Source organism: Xiphophorus couchianus, chromosome 4 (genome assembly GCF_001444195.1).
Source record: "Xiphophorus couchianus chromosome 4, X_couchianus-1.0, whole genome shotgun sequence".
Classification (NCBI taxonomy): domain Eukaryota; kingdom Metazoa; phylum Chordata; class Actinopteri; order Cyprinodontiformes; family Poeciliidae; genus Xiphophorus; species Xiphophorus couchianus.
The window spans coordinates 9,056,675-9,079,645 of record NC_040231.1 but is presented as its reverse complement, the minus strand read 5'-3'; the positions used below and the strand labels follow the sequence as shown (position 1 = coordinate 9,079,645).

The 22,971-nt window shown below is 38.7% G+C and overlaps 1 protein-coding gene across 2 annotated transcripts in view; it reads right to left on the bottom strand.

Annotated features, from left to right (window-relative positions):
- Positions 1-22,750, bottom strand: part of garre1 (granule associated Rac and RHOG effector 1) — a 34,261-nt gene extending 11,511 nt beyond the window's left edge. The window contains exons 1-3 of one of the 2 annotated variants that reach the window (XM_028014279.1): positions 22,679-22,750; positions 9,920-11,295; positions 400-612 (exon numbers count right to left, since the gene is read on the bottom strand). In XM_028014279.1, coding sequence (XP_027870080.1) covers positions 400-612; positions 9,920-10,408 — 702 coding nt within the window. In that variant the 5' untranslated portion in view covers positions 10,409-11,295; positions 22,679-22,750. Of the gene's footprint in view, positions 1-399; positions 613-9,919; positions 11,296-22,320; positions 22,441-22,678 lie in introns of those variants that run through there. The other variant, XM_028014280.1, reaches the window with a different exon arrangement.
- Between the last annotated feature and the right edge of the window lie 221 nt (positions 22,751-22,971).

Below are 22,971 nucleotides of genomic sequence, written 5' to 3'. Positions count from 1 at the left end.
CTGTCACTCTATATGCAGCTCTTGTTTCCTCTAGGGCCAGCACTTTGCATGCCAGCATTTAACAAATCAATCAACCTACTACTCTCCTCTTTGCCTCCCTGTATACAACACCCAAAAGGGAGCCATATAGACTGATTAGCCTGAGGATTAGTTGGGTCCTTTTACAGAACAGGCTCCCTTACACGGGTTGGAATTAGAGGGGCGCAGTCAAAGCAATACAGGTTCACACACACACACAGCAGCCCGGGAAATAGGAAATAGGAAATTGTGGCTGGAAATCGCAAGGTTAGCATTTATCAGGAATGTATAACAAGCTGAATTTTCACTTCACACTGACAAACTCAATATTTTTTTCCCAGTCCAGACGTGGAAAAACTCCTGGGGCTAGTGGCTGCATACCTCAGCTGCACCTTTCCATGAGCGAGAGGCTTCTTCCAGCTCCGTTAGAGGCCCGAGGTCGGAGTTTTGGGAACGGGAGTTGACGCAGCGCTCTTGAGCCTGTGCAAGAGCCTCTGCCAGGCAGTTCTGGGCCACAGGCTGGACCTTTTGCAACGCTTGTGAAAGAAACTGGAAATGGACCTGCATCACTGTGACGAAGCACCGACCCAGCACCTGGACAGACACAGAAGCTATTTCTGTTACAGCACATCACCAGGAAAATCTATTTAACAAAATCAGGCAGGGCTGTTGAAATTCAACAACATGGACATCACTGGGAGAATTGTTAAGTAGAGTGAATGGTTGGGAAGCCAAAGACCAGGCCTGCGACTAACGATTACTTTGGTAATTGATTATTCTATTGGATATTCTGGCAAGTAAACAGATAAGAAAAATTGGCATATTCTGCAAATTTTTCCATTTAACCACTTAAGCTTACAGATGCAAATTCAACTCATTTTTTAAATTACAAAATAAATATTTTATTGCCTAAAATGCAACAACGCCTGATCATCATCAATACAGTGTAGGGTTGATCTACTGATTAATTTTTTTAATTAACCAATTAATGAACTAATTAAATAATTTAAAAAAAAAACAAGTGAAGCTAAAACTATTCCATTCAAGGAGTTTTTGGTAGAACATTTTACGCAATGAAATTTTCTTAAATGCAAGATGTATATTTTGTATAGTTTTGTAGTCTGTACACTCCAGCTAATCTATTTCTAAATTAATTCACAACTATTTCAACAATTAACACATCACAAGTAATTCTATTAATAACTCAGCCTTATTTCCGACCATTTAGTAACTCATGGAATATAACAATAATTGTAAATAACAGTTTTAGTTTTATAGTTTGGCTACAGCTGTTTTTTATTCTCAATAGTGAGCCGATTGCTTTTTGTAACATTTAGAAACATGTGTTACAACAGTTTGGCACCATTAAACTGCTGAATCACCTCTCACATTTGCCTACATTTGTAGCCACATGACTGTCAGCAGACTGTCATGTGGCTAATCTGTTTAATGATAAGATTATGAATCATTCAGAAGCATGTCTTCCTTTTACAAACTAATCAGTTCAAGTTTATTTAGGAGATAGTGATGCTTTTTTACTGTCTTACCATACAATGCCTGGCAAAAGTTTTCGTACCTCTTGTCTTTACGATTTATCACGGTACAAGCGCAAACTTGTCAAAAGGTTTGAGATATTATGGTAGACAAACAAATTTCCAACATATTTTCCAAACAAAAAACTAAAGAGTGTTATGGGGACTTTTATTCAGCCTGCTTTAGTCTGAATAAAAATATGAAGATATAAGAGGTTTCATAGACTACAGGTGAAAAAACAGCATCATGACAATAACGGAACAGCAGCTTGGACTTGAAGAAAGAAGTTTAACTTGTCTGAAGCAGCAAGAAGCTTTAAATATCTCAAACACTATTCAGTCTATCATATGAAAATGCAAACCTACCAGGATCATGAGGTTTGGTAAATCTGGAGGAGCTGGGGGAGTTCAGGTGGGATGCAAATTTACAAATTTTGCACTTTAGAAATCTAACAGTTATAAAAGAGCTCCAACAAGAAAGCCATCATTGGAAGAAACCCATAAGAAATCATGTTTATAGGAAACGTAAGGGATGATATTCATCAGCAGGGTCAGGGAAGCTGTTGGTGTGCGCAGCAAAAAAAAAATTAAATAATAAAATCAAGACTGGGACAAAAGTACAGCTTGTAACATATCAACTACAATGCATCAGCCAGAACTACAACAAAAGAGTTCACAATGAACTATTTTCTGACTTAAAAAGTCTTGGAAAATAAAGCATGAACTGGTGTTCAAAGATACTCCCCGTCTAATTTGACTCAGATTGAGGGATTTTGCAAAGAAGAGTGAGTAAAAATGTTAGCATCCAAGTATAAAAAGCTGGAAGAGACAGCTCTACCAAGTACTGTCTCAGGTGGGCTGAATAGAAAAGCACCCCACATTTTTGTATTTGGAACTGAACAAATATGAAAAACCATCTATGCATTTCCGTCCAGTTCGCAATCATTTTTGTGAGGTATATATAATTTTTGTTGAGGTATACAGTAAATCCCAATAAAGCACATTGAAGTTTGTGGATGTAAAGTGACAAACTGAGAAGAGTGAATACTTCTGCAAGACATTAGGATGTTTTTCTCTGGGGCAAAGGTTTTGGGAAAGCCCCTTCAATCTGAGGCCATGACCATGTGGTCAAGTTAAAACACACGCTTTCAGAAAAAAGGTTTCCTGGACAAAAAGACTGTCTTTGTACTTAACTTTGAGATCAACCACGAGCTGCAAAACACACAAATCATCAGAATAGAATATTTTTTTTTAGATTTTTAAAGCAAGAAAGATGATCTGTTGTTTTTCACTGAGCTTGTCTGCCTTTTTCAGTGTCATTAAAAATTCCCCACAGTGCTCTTCACAGTTCCTTTTTTCAATTTTAGCTTTATATCATCCTGCTATTACCAATCCCAAATTGCGCGTTCGTGTGCGGAGAGAATAGTTCTGCCTTGTTTGCTGGTTAGCGGGGGAGAAACAGGACACCACAGGGCCCACCATGGTCACAGGGTTTTCTTTTTTCAGGTACTTGCTGAAAATATCTCAAGAGATTTGCTGAGTTGTGAGGACGGGAATATGCTGTCGCGTTCTGACAGCGGGCAGAAACAACAGGACACAGCCACTTTTGGTCCTCAGCACCACACTTCATGGGAACCACTGTGCCGTGTAAATAAGGGGAGGCGTAAAATTCCACATGTTGGAAGTTTCATTGTTATCGTAACAAAACACGCTTATGGATCCATTACAGACGGTGGAATTCGCTGCCTCATTTGCTTTGTCTTTATCCCAACAAGAGTATTTCAGTGGTTGATCAGCCATCATTTCTACGGGAAATTGTCAGGCCATAAACAAAACAAAAAAAAATATCTGAAGCAACAAATGGTGAGGCATACCAACATAGAACAACATAATGTTTTGAAACATGTACAAGCTTACTTGCATGAATTTCTATGCTTTTAGCATTTAAAAATGTTAAAAATATATATCTTTGGCCAGAAGATGGCACTTGATCACATCATGAACTGAAAAGATTCTATATTTTATCCTCTGAGGATAATAACTGTTGGCAGCGATTGATTTAGATTTTACAGGATTGCCCAAAACATAGAAGGATCCTTAAATTAAAAAAAAACAGCAACAATGTTGAAAATCAATCTGAACTGTGTGTATATATATATATATATATATATATATATATATATATATATATATATATATACACACACACCAGAGGACATACTCAAGACAATGAGACAGTCCAACATATCCTAAATAAGATAAAAATAGGATAAAAATACACAAACACACACTCTCAGATCAAAAACTAGTGTGAAAGCCTACAATAACCGAGCAAGTAGAAAAAAAAATGAGGACATGGCCTCAGCACAGATAATGGATAACACATGTTATTGGCTGTGCAGTATCTTACAGTCATGGAAAATATGAGAAATAAGGAGTGCAGCAGAGCCAAGCCGCTGTTGGCCCCTACTGCAACCAAACAAGGCCACTCATAAATCCAACACTTTAAGACTTCCATTTTCTGAGCACACCTGCACTATCAGAACACCAAATTTAAGGGGGTAATGTTCCTGAGATCCAGATTGCTGATAGGAAGTTTTATAATAACCAGATGTTTGCTTGGGGGGTTTTGACTGCCGTCTGATTTGTTGGGGGAGGAAATAAAAAGGCTCTCTACCTTAGTTGGTCAATGTAAACAGTCCTGCTGTGCTTTTTGTTGCCTTTTTGGCTCTTATTTCATGTTAGCAGCTTTAGACCCATCTTCAAATTACTATTTACTGCAGAGATTAGAAAAGCGTTGTTAACTGCTGCTCTGATCTGATAGGCTGAGGTACTGGGTCTGTGTATTAGAAACTATCAATGCAATCAGACAGATCCTTATCTGCAGGTCTTGATCAAGTCCATCACAATAAGGTGTCCCTCAAGGTTCTGTTTTGGGACCCTTGTTGTTTCTGTTTCCTCAGCACATTTTTAGAACTTTTATACGTTACAATAAACTTTAAATCTGATAGCTTTTTTTTTCTTTTAATCCAAATAAAAGTGCTAAGATTATCAAAAACAGGACGCCTGAAAATCTTCAACTAAAACAAAAGAACATTTGTTCAGACACCAGACGAAATGAAACACTTGCTCCTTTAGTGTATGCAATATTGTTAGGTAAATTGTATATTATCAAATATTTGTTGTTTCATGTGCCTTTATAATGTTCTCGTCTTATATGCCCTTATTTGTTTTGTTTCATCTTAGCATAAAGAATGTTTCTGTGTTGTTGAATTGCTTTGATTCCTTTCTCAGAAGGCCTCTCTGAGGAAGAGCAGAGACAACCGTTTTCAACAGGGTTATCGCTCAGCAGAAACCTCTGCATCCTTGACTTGCTAGATAGCTATAAAACCGTCGCCGTGAAGATGTACAACTTGCTCTGTTTTACCCTGTGTCTGGGACAGAATAATCTAGTGCAAGATACCATGTGTCTTAGTTAGTGATTGTCATTAGCACTGCAACTAAGTGATGAAGTGTTTTGCCCCCACCCTTTAGAGTTGCAGTATTCTCTGTGATAGGGACTCCGAAAGTAATAAAAAGAGGGGAGCGGACAAATGTGTTTTCAGAGCGGTTGGAGATTTGTGACTGGAAACATATCTCTATCCGTTCTCCTCGAGAGACAAAAATAATCTAACTCTCTTGTCTTTTCTGTGTTTGTTTAATTTGTCTTTAATAGATGTCAAACCTGACAAATATTTTCGAAACCTTAGACTTAGACTGACTTTATTGTCATTTTGCATGCACAGGGTGTATACAGAACGAAATTTCGTTGCATACGGCTCAGGACAATGTTTTGAGGTTCCAATGTTGTGAGGTTACTCCAGAATAAAATAAAATACAGTATAAAATATGAATACCTTGGGGTATATTCTGAGTGAAGACGTATGCGAGATGTCCCTCGTTAATCTACGATTCTCCAAGAAGATGAAAAATAGGGTGAAAAAAGTTGAGCTCCAGTTTCATGGTCATAACAGAAAGTTATTATACATATGCAGATTTCATCAAGACTTCATTAGGTAGATTCATCATTTATGTGCCTAAATAAAACTACCCTGGAGTACCTAAAGGTTGTTCAAAGAGCCTCTATCTGGTTTTTGATATCAAGTCATCCGGGTTTTCAAGTCACATAGCTTCTATTTGACAGAAAAGTTACAATGGCTTTAGAGTACAACATAAGATAGTTTTTTTGTTTTTACTGTGCTCTAAATGAACAAGCAGTCAGCAACAGCAGCTCCATGACTGTAGAATTAGAAAGATTCTGAACTTCCCAATCTATTCATTGGTATTTCAATGGGAAAAAACAGCAATGTAAAACCCAACAGCTTCCACTTAACCTGAAGAAAGTAGAAAAATCTTCTATTTTTCCTGGTTTACAATGGGGTAAACAAGTAAGCTCAGAAATGCTACGGCACCAATTTGTGTACCAAGTATGTTTGCACTTATTTAAAGGCCTGTTTCAGTTTATAAAATGTTGCACACAGCAACTTATTTATGAATGTGTTCCTCAGTAAATGTTTCAGTATTAGTCAATGGAAATTACACCCTGCTGGGTCTCTCTCTATAAACAGATTTGATGTTTAAATTAAGAACACCACGTTAAGGTGAAAGCAGTAACATTGTGAAAAAAGATGTCAGAAGCTGTAGACTAATATGTCTGCCCATGGGGATGAGTGAATGTTTTTTAGATGTCATAATGCCTCTCTGATTGTGTTTGCCTTTGGTTTTATTTCTGTGCTTTAAACTTACAAGTTTCTCAAACAGACCCGAAAAAGAAGGACCTTTTCATGCATATTTGGCAGCAGTATTCCTCTGAGCTGCCAGAGAGCCACATTCTTTTTATGGAATAGAAGGAGGCAAAAAAAGAGAAGAAAGAAAGGAGACATGAGCAAAAGAAGGAAAGAAAGAGGGAAAAGCTTCACATACCACAACTCCCCAAACTCAACAATCTATTTGGTTCGTTTAGACGACCTCACAGTCTATCCAGCTACCAGACCACATTCCATAAATGAGCAACGCACAAACTTGCATTATATCCTGCATTAAGTTAGTAGCAGATGATGTATAAACTACTTTATTCAACATGTACGTGCTATTATAAAACAAAAAACTGGACGAAAGACTGAACGGTGACTGTTGGTTGAAAATGACTCGTCACAAAACCACAGAGTTCAGTAATTTCATTGTGACAAGCTTCTTTCTTTGGAGCTATATCAAAAATGCCAACTACCTTTCCATCCACTGTTCTTGTTTACATGTTTAAAAAAAGTTTACATTTACTAGCATAATATTATTGTATGTACAGAGTAGTTTCCACAAAGGTTTTTATAACTAATAGCAGAGCCATCCATCTATGCTGAAACAAATGTCCCATTAATGCCAGGGTCCAGACACCAAGTGCAAGTTCCAAGTCATGCGGTCTAAACTTTCACAGACTTGGCCTTCCTCTAATATTTATCTGTGCATATTCACGACCACAGAGAGTCAGATTAACTGACTGCGGTGCAGAAGTGTTTCCTGTTTTGGGCTCAGCCACATCCACAGACGTTCTGCAGTCCCTCACCGGTCTTGGCTGCTGCTGCCCACACGTTGGTTGCCAAGTCATAGTTTTGTTTAAAGATCCTTCTTCATGAGGGAGACAATTACAACACATCCCTCATAATTTTGTTCTGTATTATTTTGTTTTAGTAATGCAGACTTAGTGCTGTTCTCATTTTGTGGCTTCTTCAGACTAGATGAAGAAATATTACTACAGATCTACAGCCTTGGCTCAGCCAGTAGCCGCATAAAGAGCCAAAAGCACCACAATTTAAAACAGAAATCCTTAAATAGTTATATGATAACTTAAATACCCTTTGAAATAAATATGACGAATACTTTAATGTATTTGTTTAATGTGCAAATCAGTTCAAATTTGAACAGTGTGCTAAAAATATAATAATTTCAATACTTATTTAAACATTTCATGGCCCTCATCAAAGTCAGGTGTTTTTTGAGTTTTAAATAGAAAGTAAAGTTAGTCGGCCCAGATTTATGTACCTTAACTTAAGATACATCAATCCAAAGAATTAAATTCTTCAGATTGAATTCTATTTTGTTTTTTGGAGAGTTTTCCTTGTTTTTAGTGGCGTCTTAGTTTAAAATAAAATCTCTCCTGGCTTCCGGACTTGGGTCACCCTGCGAATCCACTTAACTTGGAGTCTCTATTTCCATCACAACAGTTTAATCTGTAAGACTGAGTAGAGTCTCACAGGTCGCCAGCATGCCTTAAAATCTCCATTAAGCATAGGATAAACCAACAGACAGCAATCCTTCCCAAGAATCATTCCAGACGCAGCGTAGGTGTGGTGCCCACATAAAAATAGACAGACTTTATTAAACAGGTTCTATGTAAAATACTTTTTTAAACCATTACTAAAAAAAAAGGATTAGTAGCAAGAAGTTAACTTCAAATTTGACTTCTTGAAGCATAAGAAACTTGGTAAATGCTTTAAGCTTTTCAATCATTTGGTCCAGATGTTTTGCTGGGGCCCCTCTATGACTGATGTTGTAAACTATAATGACCCCATGCTCAAGGCTTGACAGTGTCAACATAAGTTGTCCAACCTGACTTCATGAACCCAGTGACCTGAGCTTTAAGTGGGTTGAACATAACCGAGATCTAGAACAAAAGCGCAAGCAGGGGTTTCCAGGAGAATTTCCTCCTAATTTGAGAGCAGCCCCTGCTTAGAGAGTAAAATGTAAAACTATATCTATACTTGGATCACTTTTACAGATACTGTTAGAAATTGTAAAAAACAAACAAACATATGTGTATCATATTTGAATCTCTGTTTTTAAATTTTACTAGAATAGTTATAACAAGTTATTTATTCTCCTATTGAGTAACCCTCATACAATATTTCACAGTCTGCACATCATCAAAAGAAAGACTGCAGAAATATGGTGCAGTCTTTAGGTTGGCAAAACGTGGCTTCTGTTCTCACATCCCTCTTGTTTTTCACACCTCACCCTCAGAGATATTGACACTGGGCGTGAGAACCTGGTTTGAGCCAGGAAACACTGATTCATAGAACCAGCCTTATGACAGTGGGTGGCTAAGCATCTTTGCACCACATCTAGAAGATAAAAAATAAATGAGTTACATCATGTTTATGGTGCTAATCTGTTCTCTTTTTTTCAGTTTCAAAATAGTCACAAATTGGCATAATTGTTTGTGAAACATCAAAAAGCAATAGATATAATCACTGTGTTCTCTTATCTAATCCTACATATTTTATATTTTCTGAACAAGCTATTCTATTCTTTGGATTGAATTTTATATGTCAAACAGAAAGAAATTCACTTGTTATGGAGAAATCATATATTTCTCCGTTGATTGCCCTATAGGGTCCCACAAGACTCCGTTCTTGATATTGGGTGTTCACATTTGTTCACATTTTATAGTAAGTATTTGTCATATATTTGCAGATATGTTGATGTCCAAAGAATGATTTTAATAAAAACTGTCCAAGACACATCTTTGATTGTTACATAGACTCCAAATCACATACAGGATGGTCTTTTACTTAATACTTTTGCTGTACTATAACCAAGAATATGCTATTGTGGCAGTATTGCTGAATTGTGATGATCATATCCACTGATTCATTTTCCTGACACTTTTCTTACCATAATGTCCCCATGTTGCTCCAGACTGCCAAACTTTTTCATCCTCAATTCTACACCCAATAAGATTGTAATGCTGATGCGTTGCATCTTTATTCTATACTTTTCCACATGTTGATTATTGTATAACCGGTTGGTCATTCTGAAATCAATTTAATCATAAAATAACATAAAATCCGTTCAAGATTTTAAAAGCTGTTAATTAAAAGTCTTTGTCATAGCACCTTTTGAACATTTTGGAAAAACTTTTAAAAATTTCACTCATTTTAATATGTTTGCTATATAAATAAGTTTTTATAAGGACTTGCTCCACCCATTTTAGAGTTTGTTTTAGTTTTTTTTAGGACTGGCAAAGGGGCTTTCAGGGTGTTTATATTCTATCTTTAAAGGCTCATTATAAATTACATACAAAGAAACATCTTATCTGAGCATTAAACCTTTGTGTATTTAACACTACTGTGTTGTTAGGCATTGTTGTCTTCAGTCTGTGTGGGTTTAATGTGTTTTTTTAAATACATTTTTTAATGTAATACTAGCCACCTGTCTGACAAGTTTAAAGGATTTCACTATGTTCATTTATTTGCACTCTCATTTAAATCAATAAATTAAATTAAAATATGGCACAAAATGTTGTGTTGAGGCTCTGATTCTCTATTCCCACATACCTCAACATCCTGCAGGCTGAAGTCGTTCTGGTCTTTAAAGTTAGCGGCCCCGACACTCAGCTCCATCAGCATCTTGGCAATCTCAGGCTTTATTGCTGCAGTCAGCCTGCTGGCCGCCTCCATGACGTGTTCCTGCACGTCCTTCAGTTGCATAGCTGCTTTGGAATAGTGAGAGTTCCTGAACACACTGCTGAACAGGTCTGTAAGGAAGGCGCTGGCCCTGCAGAACACGTTGAGAGCATCCAGATATTTGGAGATGCCTTGCTGGATGTCAGCAACAGCGGTCGTGGTGCCAGAGCCAGGTGGGTGGCAGCTGCCAGGAATGCCCACCCCAGTGCCCATGGGTGAAGAAGTCAGAGAGGCGCTCAGGGTCCGGCTCAGCTCAGGCATCTGGTACTGCTGGTGCTGCTGCACTTTCTGCTTGGACCCGCCAAGCAAAAAGCGACGCTTGTAGTCCATTTTACTTTCCTGTGCACTACAACAATACATAGGTGGTGCAACAGCACCGGAAGCTCCTGTCTTTCGTCGTCTGTTTTCCACAGAAAGCAGTCTGGGCCAGTCTCACAAAAACACTGAGTCCAAGAGTCCTTCAACTGGTCAAGTTAAGTCGAAAGACAGCTCAAGAATTCCACCTGCCAGAGGTTCATCTCAGTGTGCCTTGTAAAGTGGCAATAAAAAAAATAAAATAAAAAAGTGTGATTGAAAGCCGACAGGCTGAGTAAAATGTTTACATGCAGCCCTGCTGCAGATTCTTCATGCCTAGCTTAGAGAACAAGACACACCCCAGCCTCTCGGTTTCCAGCTTAAAAAAAACAACTATCATAATAGAGAAGGAAAGGTATCACAGCAGAGTTTTAAAGTGCATTAACTTTCCTTCAGAATGGGAAAAATATTTCTAATACAGTATACAACATTCACATATGTATTTACATATATAATCTTATACCAGCTTTACACTAGTAAAAGTAGAAAACTCGTTTAAAAGCCAAAAGCAAAAAATGCATTCATGGAAAAAGACACACTGGTCAACAGCACAAAGGGGAAAATGACAATTCTTAAAAAAGCCAATAAATTCTGGAGTCAGAAGATGGGACTGTTTTGTTTTTAGTGGGAAGCAAAAAGGCAGACAGATCCAGTCCGTCTCAAATCCTTTTCACGAAGCAGGACGCTGCAGGCAGTGAGCGCGCGGCCAGCTGTTGGCTCTGTCTGCCTGTCTGAAGTCTCCCAGAAGCGTCCCGGTGTGTTCCCCGTCTGCTGGCTGAGGTAGATATTACCCACGGAGGAAACAAGTGTGCTTCCAGATCTTGCCGTTTTCTGCGGATGCAGATTAGAGCGATGAAAGCACAAATGTATCTGTAAGGCCTCTAGGTCATCTCCTGAGGGAGGAAAAGGCAGAGCAACAAAAGATAGGGTTAGCATCAAGTCAAGAGAGGAAGGATGAGCTTCATCTCATCTGCTTCACTGGTGCATTAAAAAAACCTCATACACTCGAAAGGTCATTTTCAAAGTAATAAGAAATATTAATTATGTAATCACAATTATGAGTCAGAAAACACACTTGTAAATATGATTTATGGACAGCTTGTATGAAAAAATACTTTTAGAAAAACAGAACTGAGATAAATGTCTGACATGGATGGAAACTCTTTAGTTCAATGACAATACAGTCATCCATTTTCATCTATTTTGCAAGAGTTTTGTTCCCTTTTTTTGCTGTAAGACAAAACACACTTCTCATATTTCATCACATTGTTGGCCACCAATCATTCAACATTTTATATCTAAATTCACAATATAACAACTTTCTATAGAGAACCACAACAAATAATTCGAATCTACTGCAATATAATGTAAATTCTATAGTTTTGCTTTAATAAACAATGAGGTATACAGCAGAACGGATTAAGTCCTAATTCTCTGAGCTCTGCAGTAATATCTTATTACAGCTGTGGTTTTAATGTTGTGCATTTCTAGACGATTACTAACATCTTTTTGCATCTCTGCAAGAAAAAAAAAAACTTTCAAGCACTGTCTAATTTAGCAGAAAGCAGCAGCAGAGACATTCCTGCAAGACACTATTGTTGGAAATCACTGTGGGGTCTTTGAGTTTTACATAGTGGGAGTCACAATACTCCCATTCTCACTCATCCATCTCACTCTGGCCTCTTCACTTGATTAGAAATATACTATTTTATACTGTCTATACCAAAGGGAGTTCAATCTCCATCCTTTTTTTAAGAAATGTAACTCAAATCTAACAACAAAAAAACCACTTGTAGCAAATTTGAGGTTTGTATGAGTGATGAAAGATTTTCTGAACCAAAAGCTTTTTTCAATGCTGTTCTTTTTCTCTATAGTGCAGATATTTCACTCTTAGTCATACTAAAATATTAGTTAATGGAACTGCAAACCATCCAGTCACCGAACACCAGGGCTTCTCACTCAGTGGAAAACAGACCATTATCTTCAGACGCCATGCTTGGAGCTCCCATGTTTGGGTACAAGTTAGAAAAAGCAACGTGCGTAAAGAGAACACCACCCCAATTTGATAACACCATCCAATGTGCCGTTACTGTGAGCTAAGCAGCTGTGTGGTCGTCCCACATGTGCAACAGCTTCCATTACACATCTCCACCAGAATGCTCCTGACCTCTAAACCTCACTTCCTTTTACAAACAAGGGCTATGGCAAAAAAAAAAAAAAAAAATCAGGCCACCCTTATCTGTCTGGGACCAGCGCCGAGGGAAACCACTGACCTTTTGAATGGACGGGACAACATGTTTTTTATTGTAACACTGCGTAAGTGTTGCTTTGCATCCCAATTATTATTTTTGAAAGTTCCTTTCAGGATACCTCAGTTACAGACACAATTAACCCTGATGCGAGCAGCATTATTGTTGTTTTGGTCTGCCTGTGATTCATTATCCAAATACACAGGATGTGCTGATCCAACAGGTCACATTAGTGCCATTATATATTTTGACAAAACGTAGATCAGATATCAAATGAATGCAATGCTTCAGGTTACGATGTTTTTCATGTATTCAGAGGACCTTTTCCAATATAACTATGTTACAGCTGTACTACAGCAATATCCTTTTCATTATATCCTAAAATTATTTATTAAAACTAGACATCTTTAAACTGATGATCCAAACAAGGACAGGAGTGTGTGATGGATAATACTGTAAAGGCATACCAAGGTGTCAAACAGAAGAAAATTCTGACTATTTTAAAAAAAAACTGAGAACATTACCACCAGATTTCTACTGGAAGTATCTTTCAGCTTTGACAAAGCTGAAAGATACTCTATAGATAAAACAAACAAACAGCTAAAAGATTTAAAACATTCACATAATTAAAACCAACATATCTACATAATAAACACTTAAAACTGATTGCAGTAGCTGCAAAATCTGGATTTTTATTTTCCTGCCAGGACATTGACAAAAATTAATGAGCAGGGCGTGCCGTGGTGGCGTAGCGGTTAGCGCAACCCGTATTTGGAGGCTTTGAGTCCTCGACGCCGTCGCGGGTTCGACTCCCGGACCCGACGACATTTGCCACATGTCTTCCCCCCTCTCCTTCCCTGTTTCCTGTCAGCCTACTATCATATAAGGGACACTAGAGCCCACAAAAAGACCCCCTGGAGGGGTACAAAAAAAAATAAATTATGAGCAGCAATTATTAAGGTGGTTGACAATTCAACTTAAAGGATTAGAAATTTAGGTACAATTACTAAGAAGTTTATTCTGAGACTCAGGGCAGCTATCTGGTGCAAGACTGCAGGCCTCTTAATCCCTAGGATTACAGGCACAGCCAGAATCTGCAAGGTGCCCCACAATGCCTGCTGGTTGACATAGTTAATAGGATATTAGCCTTCGCAAGGTAAACAGTAAACCAGAGCAGAGAGAGCCAAGAGCAATGAACTCTATATTTTACACATTCCCCAGATAAAAAATAATATCAAGCAAATAATAAATAAAAGATAAGTTATTCCTGTTGTCAAACATTAACGTACATTTATATGATTGGTTTAATCTAACAAATGGTTTTGACGATACAGTAGTGTCACCTCCGCCATGAGAGGATAATCTTACAATGAAAAATAAAAAAATTCAAGCCATCAAACACAGAGAGATAACACACAACACACATGGTAAGAAAATATAAATAAAACAATTCCCAACAACAACAACTCATAAATTTGAAAGGCTGTTAAAGCACCTGTCACCTGAGCCATTGTTGAAGATTAATCAAAGCAGGTAACCCTGGGACACATGTTTGTTCAAAAGGGGAAAACAAATCATGAAATGTTCAGAGTTCTAGCCCCTTCATTGTCACAGACACACAAACCAGTCTAACATGTGGCAAACAATCTTCAGCTAACAATGTTAGCTAATCTTAAAAAAAAAAATAAAAATACACACTCAGTTTTATTACATGGTTCACAGCTTTAACAATCTAAGCCACAGTCCATTAAGCTTGAACGCAGCAAGATTTCTGTTGTGAAGGGAACCTCTAATAAGGTAACCTTATTAGAGAGTGTCAGTGGTCTACATTTCCGGCATTAATACAAAACCTCGTTAGCCGAGGTTATCCCTTAACAAGAAGACATGGTATCAATATTAATGAAGCCTCTTGGCTTCTCAGAATTGCTCTGCTGTCTGCCAGCCTCCTGTTGCAGAGCTCACACCCAAACAAACACGTGTGATGGCAGCGTCTCTGTGGATGCGCTGGAGCATTGCCAGCCCACTTCAACATCCCTCCTTGAACTGGACCTGCTTGGGGCTAATGTTAGCACTATTTCCCCCACTCACCAACGTACATGTCAGCTGCTCAACTTCAACAGGAAGGGGGGTTAGGTTTCCTTCAGCCAGCTCCCTGTCGCCACCAACAAAAACGTCAAGCATAGAGTGACACTGGATATGGATATAAATATGTAGTAAACCCTGTACCAAGAATGATTTCCTCCTGCTTAAACATATAGGTGTCTGCTTAAAGTAGTGCAAGTCTAACAACAAGCTTCAAAAATGTCTGAGGGCACCGAAAGGCTTGGTCCTAACCAAGACTGCCTGACAAAAACTGATAAAATTAGATGTGCACTAATTAACTCATCAGAAATGATTTGCAAATTTTCTCCTCATCGATTGGGACTACTTTCTATTATCTAATGATTATAAATCTGAGCAAACAATGATCAGGGGCTCCTCAGGGATGATCAGATCACGGAGAACTACATCATCTCTTTTAGTACGTATGCTGAGAACAGAGACACTGATTTCAGTATCTCTAGGCCTGTTATGACAACAAATATCCCTAGAAGTTAAATTGCTGTTTTGAGACCATCTTCAAGTAACATATTGATAATGACATAATGCAAATAAAAAGCACACACAACCGAAACCATAAGTAAGATGGATTATAATGCCTCAGCAAACAAAATTGATCTCCAAAGATATGAATAATCACAATGGAAGTTGAGCTCATTTTAATTTTAATTGATTAATTGCAACAGGCTTAAGTGCCATCTAATACAATCAGTCATTGTGTCCTTAATATTAAAGATGAGTCAAAAGTTTCTCCCATTTAATGAAGACGGAAGTCGCTAATATTGTTTCCATTAATGAAGGATAGAAATCAGCACAAAACTAAAGTCAAGGAGTCTAAATCTGGACAGTAGCCAAATATGTTAAATATTGTAACGTAACTGTAAAAGATCAATTTGTCAGCTGCAACCTGTCAGATTATTAAACACCATGAAATTGTATCACAATAGTTCTTAAATTTCTGCACCCCTTGTTTGTTGAAATGTAGGTTTTAAAACCCTGTTGTTTTAAATGAGGTTTAAAAACGGTGCTGAGTTGCTTATTAAGAGTTGCTTGTCAGGTATGACTCATCGAGACCCCTAAAGACATCAGAGACCTGTTAACCTAGTTTTTCCAGGACTAGAAATGCTCCTCAGCTCCAAGCTTATGTACGGCTGCCTCATAGGTGGAGATGGGGCAGCTGTTACAAATGCTGACAGCTTCTTATCCATCTGCCACTGTGAGGCAAACACAAGCCCTCAGATGATTTAACCACAGGCCCAACATTAGCTCTCTCATGAAGTCTATTTTGGCCTTCACGGGCAAAACAGCTGCCATAGAATCCACACTGCACTGTTTTTAGATGCTGCAAAAGGTTCAGTTCAAAGTAAAAAAAAAAATTAAAAAAAGTTCTCCTCTACATCTGTTGTCAATGAAGCAAAGGAATGCAATTCCCCAGAAGCCTCTTCATGTGGATTCAAACAAACACAAAAAAGCAGTGAAGAAGAAACATTAAGTGTGAAACCTTGCTGCAAAGTATCAACATCAGAACAAATATGCATCAATGTAGTAACTAGGTTTGGAAAGAAAAGGCAGAAAGATGGGGATATTTGGCAGGAGAAGCTTTACTGAAGGAATTCGGAGCACAAAAAAGGTCACAGTAAAGTCTGACAATCAGCAGACAGGTCAAGGGGGTCAGTCCAAATGACAGGACAAGTGCCGTGAGCAACTGTGTGACAGGAGTGGAGCCAGGCTCCTTCTTGCCCACAAAACACAAGGAGTGTATTGTGGCAGGTCCAGTCTCCTCATACCAGCACATAGAAAAAAAAAAAAACAGACTTGTACATGCAGCTGCACAACTTTGTGAGAAGACAAGAAGGAAAAGGCCTTGGCTGCTATAAAATATTAAACAAGAATTGATTTTTTTGTAGTCAGCGTTGTGTTTATTCTGGATTTTGGTTTTGACGCTTCTTGTCCAGATTTGGTTTTACTCAAACAACAAATTCTGCTTTTATCTGATATTTGTCTTGCAGTTTGGAACTAAAAATATATTTCTTGAAGCTCTCTGATCCCAAACCCGTTCCACTTGCTTTTAATGAAGCTCAATCTTCTTTTTTTTTGGTAAACTACAGACAAAATCAAGAGTGAAACTGTTTGTAGTGCTGCAAAAGACCAATGCACATACTAAAACAAGTCTATCTGTTGAACATATTCAGCTTTTATTTAGTAAATAACAATAGACTAGCAAGGAATAGTACGTAGTACAATTGACAGGGGCACAAAGGAAAACCACCTGATAACGTCTCATCAGATTTGAATCAAGCTGAATATTTGAATAAAGCATAAACGTCTTTCAGCATTCACCAGTGAGCAAACAGAATAATCTCTGATATCCTCTCTAAATAGCGGTGTACAATAGAGTGTGCTTAGCATGCTCAACCAGTGGATTTCAACAAGTGAGAGCTGTGATGAAAGGCTCTGACGTCAAATCCATTCATGAAAGTCTGGTGGTAGCCTATGGGGATGAAAATGCTTCCCTTAGCCTATATCGAGCAGGCTATATTCTGAAGTTACAATTCGTGTTGCATTCCAGCCACCAGGGAGCTATATTTTTAACCAGCACAAAACTAGACTGCAGATGTATTCTTACACTTTCTTAAAAGCCTAGTGAATCACTAAAGACTAAGGAATTTATAAGCTCCATTGACTTTTGCTGAGCCCGAACTCAAATATGCTAAAGAAAAAGCATAAACGCCGCAGTGTTTACTGCAGGGGTTAATAAAGATAAGCATCACATTCTCTGAGAGCAGCCCTGATTTTTGTTCTGCAGTATTCGGTCATCTCCGATGCACGAGCAGTCACGCATTTCTCAGAGAACATTTGACTGCGGGGCAAATAGCCGACCACAAGCTAACACTGAATCGGTCTCCCAGGAGATGAGAGGGAGATTTCCCAGGCCACAAGCCTTCACCCCCCCTACCGCCTTATCTTAAACCCTCTTGCTGCTTCACTGTGTGGACTAGTGTCTTCTTTATGCCTTGGAAAATGCTCGTTATGTGAAGGAGTAGGGAGGTATAGAGAGCATTAACCAAAGCTGCAGCCAAAAGGCCCATGGAGGGACTGCAGAGAGCTATGGCTCAGGTTTGACAACCTTCAGTCATGCACTCCACAGGTCAGCTTTTATGATTCCAACCATGTATGGGGCACAACACAGAGAAAGACAACACTCCACATCACCCTGAACACACCTTCACCCCCATACCAACTTTCAAATTACAGTTTAAGGTGAAACTAAAGCCCCTTTAGATCCTAAACATACAGCCAAAGCTACAATAGAAGGGTTTAAAATAAACCATATTTGTATGCTAGAGTAGCACAGTCAAACTCCAGACCTCCTGCTTCTGAATAGCATGTTTATTTCTATGCACTCAATACTTGGTTGAGGCTCCTTTTGCATGAATTAGTGTATCAATGCGGCGTGACATGGAGGTGATCAGTCTGTGGTTCGGTGTAATTGACGCCCAGGTTGCTTTGATAGCAACCTTCGGATCATCTGCATCGTTGGTTCTCGTGTCTCATCTTCCTCTTGACAGATCAGGCCAGTTCACTGTCCAATGACTCACAGTCAACAACACCATGGCCGCTGAACCAGCTTTTGGTTCCTTTGACTGTGTGGGCAGGTGCAAAGTCCTGCTAGAAAATGAAATCATATCCATAAAGCTTGTAGCAGAAGGAAGTATTAAGTGCTGTAATATTTCCTGGTAGATGTCTGCTGTGATTGTGGACTTTAAGAAAAACACATCACCACGTCATCAACAACAGCAGATGACATGGCACCCTAAACCATCACGGACTGTGGATATTTCACACTGAACTACAGGCAACATGGAAGAACTTTTTCTCAAGACTTCCTAATAACTTTATTTTCATCCTAAAAGAGTAATACGGACCACTAACCAATAGTCGAATTCTTTTCTTTCCTTAGTAGCTGATGTGTGGGATTCGTCTGTTCGTCGTGGTTCTTGATGTACAGACTCCAACCTCAGTCCACGCCTTACAAGCTCCCCCAAATTCTTGAATTTTCCTATTCCTGCAACACTTTCTTCCATCAACTTTTTATGTTCTTTGAACAACCAGCTTTTTTAACAATTACTTTTTGTGGCTTACCCTCCTTGTGGAAGGTAGCATTGGCCATTTTCTGGACATTTGCTTAATCAGCAGTCTTCCCCATGGTTGTGTAGCCTACTGACCCAGACTGAGAGACAATTTAGAGGCTCAGGAAACCTTTGCAAATGTCTGGAGTTAGCTACCTGATTAGGGTGTAACACCATCTGTTTCCTGTATTTAACTTTTTCACAATATTCAAATTTTCTGAGATGTCTTAATAAAACAATGCTTCCTTTAAAACAGTGTTTTCTGGAAGAAGTAATTTTCTGTTGGTAAAAAGATTGGCAACACTTGATTTAGTACTGCTAAGGAATTCAAAATACCAACATAACCTGATTTACCCCACGTCTCCACTCCATCTCCCACTGCAGAAGTCACCTGTATAATCTTAAACCGTGCACAAACAATAACACTAGAAAGCTCCTTTGTTTAAGGAAGCATCCCTGGAACTCCACCCGAGGCAAGCGCAAACAGTAATCTTGTGACTCTATGTTGACTTCCTCACACATGCATCCGGATTGAATATAAGACTGAGGAAAAGTGTCACTTCCAGTCGTATCACATGCTGGTGGAAAAACATGAGGCTGAGCAGCACTCCAATAGCTAACGCTGGCCTAACCTTTCAGATGACTGTGCCACCAAACACACTGAGCTTAAGCAGAGACAGGAATTTTACAGAGCCAAGCACGAACTTCCATGACGACACAACTAAGCCAGATGTCAACACAAGCAGTACGCTCGTGGCTTTTATGGAGGTGCACCAGCTTTCCAAACCCAACAAAAACAAGGAAATGCCTCCATCTTTAACAGTTTTATCTCATGCTAAATCTAAGTGTTTCCTTTTGGCATCAATTAAAACTACAACTGATACGGTTAATATAGTATTAAACTAAATTTAGTCTAAAAGCAGAAACGTTATAACAGGCCTTAGATTGACCAGGCAACCTCACAGTCATTTACTTTTTGACAGTGGGAGGAAGCTGGAGTATCTGCATGGTGGCACATTTAGCACTGGCGAATTACAGCAAGAAAGTCCAGGAATCAGATCCCTGCCCGGACCTTTCGGTGTGCCGTTATTCTCTCCATGCATGAATATATTCTTTCAATTATAAAAATGTTAACTAAATCAATTCTTCAATATCTGTTAGAAAATCATAGCTGCTTGAAATAAGTAACATTTCCTTAAAACAACTAAAAAAGAAAAATCTGCAACCAGTATAATCACAAGAGAGCTCCTAGGTCTAGATTTAAGGTATTGGCTTAAACAAGATTCTTGTGTTATAATTACCTCTAAAAGAAAATTTACTGTATTGAAACAAATGTTTAAAATAAAAAATGTGTTAACTGGACATAGCTGTTTTAATTTAAAGCAGAAAAGCGACAATTATTCTTTCTACAACAAGCATGTTTATGCTTAGGATAATGTTATCAATGACATTTGTTTATTTTAACTGATACAAAAGCTTGGATAAAACAAATAAATATTTTCTAAATTTAGCAGTTTTGAAATTAATAAGCTTATTGCTCAGAATATTACACTTTTTTCAGTTCTGCTCTTCAAAGGGCAACAAGTACAAAAACCAACATTTAACATCTAGAGACTTTACTAGCAATACATGTACAACTTTGGTAGACTTTTTGTTATACAAAAACAAACTATTATGCAATGTTTAAAGTGCAAATACAAAACTAAAGTGAAAACTAAGAAAAAAAAACTTACTAAAAACCCAAAAGTACAAAGAAAATTAGTTTCATAAAAACAAAATGGTGATGGCGGCAATCATTTGTTAGTTAAGTAGTACATAAGATATAAAGTGAAATCACACAAATCAGAATTCATTTTCAATTCTGCAAGTGAGAAATCTCACCTCATACAGAGAAGATTATTTAACTCCAAATTGTCACATGAACCCAGTTTACAAGTCCTATTGACTGCATCACAAGTTACTAAAACAGTAGCTCTAATCTCCAAATGGTTAATCAGTCCACTAACCAAGGCTTTTACCCTAAAAATAAGACGTGATGGGTGGGGCTCTGTGTTATTTTGCAACTGGAAATATTTTAAAACAACAAACTTTCTCATTTTTTCAGCCAACTAATCAGAAAGTCCACACAGTTGGAGAAAAAACTTCTGTCAGTTTGGCATCTCATTAAATGCATTTATTATTATGCCATAGAAAATGTTCCACAGAAAATTTTAAGTTTTGAAACCTTGGAATACTTTGATACTGGCCCATGCATAGTCTGTAACAACCGGTGGATTTTCAATAACTCCACTTCAACCACACCCCACATGGTGTGAAGAAAAACTAAAATAGATTCTACAACTCCACAAATAATTTTATCCGCATATGCAACTGCTTCAAATGCAGAACTAACACTATTTTCAAATTTCTAAGATATGCTCTGCATTATTCTTCGCAGTAGGGATATGTGAAAAACAGCCCCCAAAAAAGTCCCTAAGCGTTGTGGGGCACATTCCAGATACCGATCTATAATATCGGCGCATATTTCAACACCTGTACGGTACTGCTGTGACTTAAACATGTGACTTAAACCAGCAAGGGCACTCCCACGACAACACCACCTAATGCTTCGGTGTAATCCTAAATCTTCAGCTAAGCACAAGACCAACTATTTTGTTAAACTTGTTCAAATTCCAACGTTTCTTTTGCAACATCACTATTTAGCAGGACGATGTGAGAGAATCCCCTCAAGCGCTCCAAGCCGGTTTCACCGAAACTCTCTGGGATGACATGGAACCAGTCATGGGAAGACTATGTCGCAGCTATTAATAAGGCATTTTAACGCCCTAAATGCAGTGTCGCCGGGAAGGCTGCTGCGGTATCAGTGCATCATTGGGACAACCGTTTGAAGAGGCAGTGACAGCGGAACGCCGAGGCCTACACACACGGTCCGTCCACGGCTGGGTCCGTTGACACTCTCCCGGTGGACACACACAACCTCCAACCCGCATCTGATAGAAAAACAATTATCACCTGAATTCGGTCCCCCACCATCAGCCGACTAGAACTGTCAGCACGACAACAAAATGTGCCGCGACATGACGTAACCTTCAGTCTTTGTCACCCGTTTGAATAAGGTTAACCTACATCTCGTTCTTTTTTTTTCCTCGACTGGTCATTGCCGACACATAACTTCAGACCGAGATCGCCCAGGTCCGTTATCGGACACAACGACTAACTCTCGGTCGTTTGCCGAGGAGGACACATCCTCTCGTATTTCCTGCCCTGCTTCGGCTAAACGTAATCAAGATGTGGATGAAATCTGAGGCAGTGTGTGCCAGTGACAACAAAAATAAACGAGAGCGCTAACCGCTCCTCCTTCGCTAGCCTTCGCGGAGGCGCTTCATCAGCAGGCATCATGTGGGGTCTTGGGTACTAAGAAATGATCGTGGATACTCACAGAAACTTAAACTACATCCAAAATTATGCGGGAGATTCTTTCCCGATTCCCCGTGGAAATGTAAGTTTGTGATGGTAGCCAAAATCGCAAGTACGCTTGCTTGAGTGAGGTGCGTCCGATAATAGACGCATCGGGAATGCATCGGTACTAAACAGGCTAGCCACGAAGCTAAGCCAGCAACTGTTAGCTAATCAGCTAACCCTCTGCGACACGAATGTAGGCGCTGCGAGAGAAAAAAACGAGCAAATGCTGACGGCCAGGGGGCACTTCTTTATTGTCTGTCGTTTTCATCGTGAAGAAACCTAACAGCCTCCATAAAACACACCAAAAATGTTAACTTAATCAAAGCATAGCTCACCAGCTCTTGGCATCCACCCTCTTGACAGCGAATTCCCTGTCTGTGTGTGACCGCAGTCAATTGGGAGTCAATAAGAATAAGCACTTCCGGTGGAGCTTTTAAAAATAAAACCGATCTTTGTTGTATAAACCGCGTTTCCTGTTAGTAATTAGTAAGGTATATTTGCGTTTAATTACCTTATATCTACAGTTTTTTTAAAATCAAAGTAACTTAATTCTAATTGACAAGAATAATTATAGGCTATTGTTATCTATCTATCTATCTATCTATCTATCTATCTATCTATCTATCTA